General features: G+C 36.3%; 1 protein-coding gene across 1 annotated transcript; it reads left to right on the top strand.

Annotated features, from left to right (window-relative positions):
• The first annotated feature begins 453 nt into the window (after positions 1–453).
• On the top strand, positions 454–4192 carry FBXO43 (F-box protein 43). Its single transcript, XM_009866406.1, has 4 exons — positions 454–1934; positions 2810–2912; positions 3664–3849; positions 3944–4192. The coding sequence occupies exons 1-4, from the start codon at positions 454–456 to the stop codon at positions 4190–4192; spliced, it is 2019 nt and encodes a 672-aa protein (XP_009864708.1).
• Positions 4193–8003: the final 3811 nt, after the last annotated feature.

Raw genomic sequence — 8003 nt, 5'->3', positions numbered from 1 at the left:
AGAGCTTCTGTTAGCCCTTGAGGACAGAACTGTCAGTGATTGGATGAACCGATTGCACAGTAGTAATAAAAGTCTTGGTCCTATTGAGGGAGAGGGAATTTCATCACGGATTTCAGCACAAATGATACTAGTTGCTGTGTTGCTTATTTGAAGTGTTTTCCCTTGGATGAAGATAGCAGATCAATTAGCTAACTGGATGTCTGTTTTAGTTTGCCTCACTTCTGGTATACTATGCATTTTAATCACTCATTGTAACAATTCACTTGATTGTGTTCACCTGTAAGCACTGTTTCTACTAAGACTGGTAAAAATATTTTTGCCATGGTGGCTGGCTTGATAGGCTTACACAAGGCTTTCTGACTAATCTGAGGGTGTTTGGGTGACTACTTTTATCATTTGTTTCAGAAATAACACTGGTACCTTCATTGACAAAGTCAAACTGCCACGCAGAGGATGTCAGACAGTCATTCAGTAATGTTCAATATTGTTAAAAGAAATAGATTAACATCTCCCAGCAGTGATTTTAAATACTCCGATTTTAAAGACATGTGCTGCACTTCAGTATTTTTGGACAGCGGATGCAATGAGCCAGTAAGAGATCCTGGTGCAGAACATAAAGAAGCACCGAGCGTAACAAGTTCATCACTGCTACAAGAGCATTCGGAACACATTCATCCAAATGCCCTCTCTTCTGTGTCACCATCTATTGAAAAAGAAATGAATTCTATCTCCTTATCAGAAAGAAGAGAAGCAAACAGAAGTGCAGATTTTTTTGAAACTCCCAAAGTGAGTAGAAAAAGTTCCTCACTACGCAGGAGGCTGCTTTTACCTAAAACTGTTCCAGCTGGCACAACTGTAGGATGCTATGAAAAACAAGCTAGTTCTTCAGGAGGCAGCAGAAAAAAGTTATTCTCTTGTGCTTTGAGCTTTGAAGAAAAGCTTCCACAAACAGCTTCAGGTTTTGCAAAAGATCATGATTACAAACCTCTGACAACTAGCATTTCAAAACCTGAAGACTCTAATCCTGATTGCCCAAAACGGAGACTTTCTTTTTCACAGCAAAGGACTTCTACTTTAGATGAGTCCAAAGGTAAGGACCCCTTGTTGCTAGAACCAGAACGTTTATCTCCAATTCAGAGTAAAGATGTCCTTGTTAGTGATGCTAATGAATTCAGTGAAAGTGTCCTCATGAATGTGAGTGATGGCTTGCTTAGGACTCCTACTTACAGTATGTTACCTGAGCCCACTGAGGGTACGTTCCTGCCTTCTGTCAACAGCCTGACAGAGAACTTCAACTTTGAACTATGTGATATAAGCTCCCTCCCTGTTAAGCTGGCAAGTGACCCAGATCTTTCGACACCTGAGGATAGTGGCTATAATTCGCTTCATTTGGACAAATCGGGAAACTCGTTTTCTGATCATGACGGATCTTTCCAAGAGCTCTTCCTAAGACGTAAAGAAGGTTCAAGAATTCTGGATAGTAAAAGAAAGACAAGAAAACTTGAACGAGTTAGAAGGTTATCCACTCTTCGGGAACAGGGCTCACCGTCAGAGACGGAGGATCGTCATGGCAGTACTGCTTTAGCACATATGGTGACAGAAGAAGAAAGAAACTTTGTCAGTGAAGATCGTGCACTAGTTTTAAAAGAACAGTCTAGTGGAGGCATAGCTGTAAGTCACAGAGCTCTCTCAAGAACTCCAGCTCTGAAAGTAGTTCAGGAAATTTGCTTGCAAAGACAAAAATCAGACCCAAATAAAAAATTGGAGAATATTGAAGGAACAGAAATACTTGCGTTAGAACATATTCTTGCTGGACTTATTGGCAAGAAAATGGGCCTTGAAAAATTAGATATTTTAACAGAATTAAAACACAGAAATTTAAAACATGTTCTTTCTATAGTTTTAGATGCTTTGACAGTTGAAAGTCTGTGCAGGTAAGTGCTACTGTCTTTCTTCTCCCTTCCTCCCCCAAAGGGCAAAATACACATTTCTGCAAATAAATTAGAATAACTTCTGGAATAGTGCATGTTGTCAACATAATTTGTTTGTGAGGAAATTAAAAAGTTTTGTCACCATTAACCAAGTGGCTCTTTCTGTGTACTTCTAAAAACATATTGTATGGGAAAATTAAAAAAAAACCCAAACCCAAAATAAACAAAGCCAAACATTATTAGACTTAAAACTAACAGCACCTGCAGAGTTTAAAATATATTATTTTTTTTAAGGCTAGAAAGTAATATATTTTCATTACAATTTCCCCTATAATGCACAGTACTCAAAACATGTTTTCTAGACTTTTTTTCTTGTGTGTTTAATTTCCTCAGTTATTTTAAGCACAAAGATGCAAAAAGAAGATTAATGAGTAGTGTTCTAGATTAATTTTTTATCAATAGATACTGTAATTTACTTCAAAGAAATCAAGAGTGCTATGTGTGTTATTAGTTACAAAGGGAATGTGATAGTGGGTGGAAGTATAAGGGCATAGAAGTGTGAGTTTGGAAGCAAACTTGGTAAGTAGCTTTTGTGGAAGGAACTTCCATAATTTTGTAAGTCGAAGATATGCTGTGTTTTTTGGGTGTCAGTTATTCTCTAGATTCTTCTATTACTCTACAGTGCTGTGTAAGACTACCTGAGATCTGCGCAATACTGTGAACGAGTATATAGCCGTAGCCTGTAAAATTGCCAATAGTATACAATATCATACAAAAATCTTTAAAAGGTTATCTTACTGTCATGACTTCTCTACCGTTTGGCAAAAGCGCAAAAGTGCATAGTGTTTGGGTTTTCTTTTTTCATTAATTTGTTCCAGCATTTGGAAAGTTAGCAAAAACTGGCGCGAAATCATTGTACAAGACAAAAGTGCACACGAGAGGAGAAAGTTTTACTTAAAACACTTGAAAGAAGAAGCTGGGGTAAGATTCGTCTCAAAGGTACTTTTTGTCAAACATGAAAGAAGATGAGTGAGATGAAAGATCTTGTAAAGCTATGGAAAGGTAACTCATAGAGGTTTCCAACATTAGTATGTGAAGGATTTTGGCAGGAGAATGTAATAGCTTTTATTGCTTTTTGGCTGTCTACAGTTTGAGTACTAGTCTTTCAACCACATGAGACTTCCTTTTTTCCTTCTCCTCCTCCTCTCTCCACATTCTTGAGAATCTCTTCCTCAGTTGATGTACAACTTTAGATCCTAAAGTCTGTTGCTTGTTGCTTGTGGCTAAGCTTCTTCATAGTATACTTGTGAACATTGGAAGGACATACAGAAGTTTTTAAGGGGTATCTAGAAAAGTAAACATTAATAGCAATATAATTTTTTCAGATCCTCCATGTACACACATACACTCCAGTGTAACCTTGCTTTAATTGTGACAAAATTTGATTGCTTTTTCCATGCTGGCTATTGAGATATGCCTTGATTTAGAAATATGAGGACCAGTAGACAGTGCTAAAAGACAGTTGGCTTCTTCCCCTGCTCACAGGTCTTTGTTTTTAATAGTTCCTACCTTTTGTTACCTTACTAAATATAATTATTTAATGGGAAAACAAACAAACAAAAAAGGCGAAAAGATGTTGCAAATCCCAAATGAAAGAAAGCCCTGATTTACTTCCTTTTTGTTTTGTTTTTTTTTATCTTTTTTTTTTCTTTTTAATTATAAAATTGAATAGGAGTATTTCCTGAAAGATGAAGATGCTGCCACAAGACTCAATGTTCTCAATAGATCTGCTCTAAGGCCTGTTCAAGCTCAGGCGAGAACTCCTGTTTTACAAACACCACCTGTGTCCGCTGAACTTATGCCCAGGAGATGCAGTTCTCTTCCCCATTCAACTAGCAGGCGGGAAGAATACATAAAAGTAGGTTCCCAGAAAACCCTCTTTGCTTACGGTTTCTGAGAAAACTTTCATTCACAAGAACTAAGCAGCTCTTCTCTTCCTCCTCTTGCTACAGGTTGCTAAAACTCTGTTCACTGATGAAGCTCTAAAACCCTGCCCAAGGTGTCAATATCCTGCTAAATATCAATTGGTAAAGAAATGGGGACAATGTAGCAGAGAGGCATGTGCATTTGAATTTTGTATTCTATGTCTGCATGCTTTTCACGGGTCAAAAGAATGTAATAGTTTATGTGCAAAACGGAAGAACAAAAAAGATGCTCCTCCAGGAAGTGCTGAAAGCAAAAGGAATTTGAAAAGACTCTAAATTTGTCAGGCGTATTAGTCCTTACATATAATTCCCTTCCTCCTCCTAAATTCCTAATTTTGTTGATATTTTTCCTAAATGTATGTATTTGGAAACTCTCAATGTGTTTTTTGCTGACTTAACAAGATAACTTCTCATGTATATATCTTAATCCATTTAGTGTATTTTTGTTTTTGAAAAAAAGTGAACATTTTAAAACATTTTGTCTTGTTTTACCTGTTGTGTAGTAGCTAGGCACTAGGCACTTACTAACATCTTATTTTTTTAATAAAGTATCGTAAATATAGTCTCCAGTACCCAGCTTACAGCACCTCACAGATATTTAAAAATGTGATTCTTGTCTTAATGACAAATTAAAGAAAAATATTTTTAAAACAACCTTTTAAATGGTATTTATTTTTTGTTCACTTTAAATTACAGTAACTGTTTAAAAATGTCTTAAAGTGGGGCATGAGGTACATATGCAAAAAATACTTCTACCCATATAAATGATGATACCTCGAAGGCAATATATTAGTTGTCTGAATTTTATATAAAAATAGTTATCTTCTTGTTCTCTTAGTCTCTGCAATGCAAGTCAATAGAATAGTAATTTCTAAATCAAGCAGATGCTGTGTAGGTGTTCTATTGTACTGTTGTGGTTATTTTTACAGAGTTTTCAGTTTTAATTGAAAACTTCAGGCGATTACACTATATTCACATATCTAAATAGGCTGTTGTATTACACTTGTGGCTGTGAACTTACCTTTATACTTAGTCCGACTTTACTTTAGCTCCCAGATACCAGATCATCAAAATTCTACTTGAAGATTATTTACTGCTACAAATCATTCTTTTTCTATCTGTAGATTTAATTAAAGGAATTCACTGATTTTTGCTCTTGAGGCAAATATGTTGATCCTTTACGGAAAAAGAACTCAGTCTGCCTCTTGGACTTCAAATGATTATTTTTTTTTTTAAAAAAAAAACCCAAACCTCCTAGCAATTGCAGGCAGCTTGAAATACAAGTGAAAGAAGTGGGCACAGCACTTCCTGTATGAAGTTATAATATCAATTTACTTCTCTGATTGATATTGTCCCACTTGGCCTTTCAAGGAGTTCATTTGTCACAAGCACCTTGCAAAACACTTGCAGTCAGCTGATGTTTCTTCCCAAATCTCCCCCTTATTTTGCCCAATGTGTTACATTTGTGATGTAAGTGTGTGTGTAGTGAAGCCTTATAATTTCAGCTAAGCAGTAAGATGTTTATTTGCCTCTCAGTATTTATATCCCTTTATTTTCTGAAAATTCCAAATAATAATTTCCAAGACTTTTTTTTCTTTTTTTTCCATACAATCTGTGGATGTTTAAGACAAATAGATCAGGACAATTCTCTTCAGGATGTTTTAAAAGCTCTTCTTATTTCTATCACACTGTTTTATTTGTAATTTGGTTAGTACTTTATCGTACTTTATATCTGGGATAATAAATCCCCATAGAATTTGGGAGGAGGAACAGCAACATGGTTAGTAAAATGCAACGGAAGTTTTAGTATTAATTCTATTAATCAAACATGGCATCATTAAAGAAGGGATTAACCCAATATATCTGCTAGAAAATCATGCTTATTGCATGAATAAAACTATTTTGTGAATAAAATTATCAATGCTTCAATTCCATACTTATTTGTATTTGCTAAGCCTTCGCATTATTCTCATTGAGTCTTAGACTGGTAGCACTTGAACTGGAAGACTGAAAGAGGATTTTATATAGAATCTATTCTGAGGCAGCGACTGAGGTGAGGGATTTGGGGGCAAGCTAGAGAATAGAGAGGTATGTGTGTATGTCATTTTGGTTTACGAAGAATGGCATTCATTACAGAGGAAGAGACTGCAAGTGAGAAAATTGCTAAATTATTTGTTTAATATTTGCATTTTCCTGTTTGGAACTTTAAGTGTTCAAGGTCTACTTAAAAGTTAATTTAGTTCAGAGAACTATTGGTTTGGTTCTTTAATTCTTAGGTATAAAGAAACTAACTCTACATTTGCTGAAATGTTTAATAGCTTCTATTGAAAATTAAACTGACATGATGAAGAAGGTACTAGGAGGAAGTTACATCACAGAAGAATCTGAAGGCAGTTTAACTTTATAATAGGTTAATTTGGATTGGTTATGTTTCTTATCATTGAATTACTGAATAAAATAGGGGATGGAAGTAACTGCAATGTAGAATGAGTACAGCATGTCATAGTATGTCAGACTACTATTGTCATCACTGCATTTCACCTTTGCTTAAGTACCGATATACTTTGTCTCTTAAAAAAAAGAAAGAAAAAGAAGCTTTAAATGCATCCTTGAAATTGATGGGAGAGTTGTGACGGATGGTGAGAGGATCTAGCTCACCTTCTGACTGCAGTCCAGTCCAGAAATACATGAGGTGTGCAAGCCTTGTTTTGAAAACTTTAGAAATAGTTCTAAAAGTATTTCTGAAACAGGTGCACCTTTGGATTGAAAGCCATATGGGAACTCATTTTAAGAACTGATACTTAAGTATCCTTTCTTTCTGAGGAAAAAAACTCTGGTAAGAGTTTTGTGAACTTGTCCAAAGCGTTTGCTTTTGCTAAAATCTGAATAATCCAGGGAGCATAGGGGTAGTAAATTGGTTTTGGTATAGGCATTATTAGCTTTTAAAGGTAGTATCTTTGCAGTGTCTATCCAACAAGGAGTAGCTTGAGAGGAAAAAAATACTTGAAACCTATTTCACTATTTTAAATGTATTTTCCTCTATTTTGACATGTTTAAAGTTTCCCCCTCCCCTTCTAAATCTGTCTCATAAAAATCTCTTCTTGAATTCAATGTCTCCTGTTAGGTCTATCACAAATGTAACTATCTTCTGGTGTTCAGGTGAAATGAATTCTCTGCTGCTCTCCACTGCTACACCTGAGTTGGGAGAAAGTGAGAAAGCGGTGCTCCTCATCTATGACAGTAATTTTTTTTTTAATAGCTTTATGCCTTGACATCAGGGAGAAATAAAATAGTGATATACTTCATGTGTGGGTAAATGGTAACATATCTAATAGAACACAAGGTATGTTACAGTTATCTAATAGCTTTTAATAGTTTGGATGAAAGGAATCAAAATTCTTTCATGATATTTGATTGCTATATTAGCAGAAATAAAGTCTTTGGGGTAGGAAAGTGGAAGTAACTTTTTTTGAGTCTATTAGTATAGGTTTTTTTCTGTATACTGTATCGTTCAGTTAGTTTTCAGTTACCACTAGGGTTTATGAATCTGGACTTGAATGAAACAGCAAAGGAGAACACAGATTCCTACTTTGTTTAAAAAAAAAAAAAAAAGAAGAAAGAAGAGGCAAACGACAAAAAAACAACATGTCCCCCCCGAAACCAAAAACAAACTATGAACCAGAACAAACTCCAAAACAGTCCACAAGTGTCAGCATCTTTTTTGACTGTGAGGAATTAGTTCTGACACCTGAGGTCAGGTACTAACAGTTTTAGCTAGCACGGAGAAGGTGTTCTGTGGAGAACCACTTCGGAGCAGGTAAGAGTGCGACTGGAGAGAGGTGCTGCAGAAAAAACGCCTGAAGAAAAAGCTCTTTCTGGCGTTTTCTCGGAGTTTTTTTTTAAACCTGGGATCGCTGCTGGGGGCGGTCCCGGCGCAGGTGGGCGGCTGAGAGAGCCGGGGCGGAGCCGGCACACCTGAGGTTCACAGAGGCTGTAAATAGCCTCTGGGAGGACAAGGACTAGTCGTTGCCCACGGAGGACGTGGCAGTCAAGCCTATTGTTCCTGCCTAACGAGGGGATAACTGCT

This window comes from Apaloderma vittatum, unplaced genomic scaffold (assembly GCF_000703405.1).
Source record: "Apaloderma vittatum isolate BGI_N311 unplaced genomic scaffold, ASM70340v1 scaffold36523, whole genome shotgun sequence".
In the NCBI taxonomy this organism is placed as follows: Eukaryota; Metazoa; Chordata; class Aves; order Trogoniformes; family Trogonidae; genus Apaloderma; species Apaloderma vittatum.
The sequence above is the reverse complement of the archived record's forward strand: the minus strand, read 5'-3'. Positions and strand labels throughout refer to the sequence as shown.

Coding starts and splice junctions, on each gene's coding strand:
- FBXO43 (XM_009866406.1), top strand. CDS start 454: ATGTCAGACAGTCATTCAGTAATGTTCAATATTGTTAAAAGAAATAGA. Junction 1,935..2,809: donor ACAGTTGAAAGTCTGTGCAG/GTAAGTGCTACT, acceptor AATTTGTTCCAG/CATTTGGAAAGTTAGCAAAA. Junction 3,850..3,943: donor GGCGGGAAGAATACATAAAA/GTAGGTTCCCAG, acceptor CTCTTGCTACAG/GTTGCTAAAACTCTGTTCAC.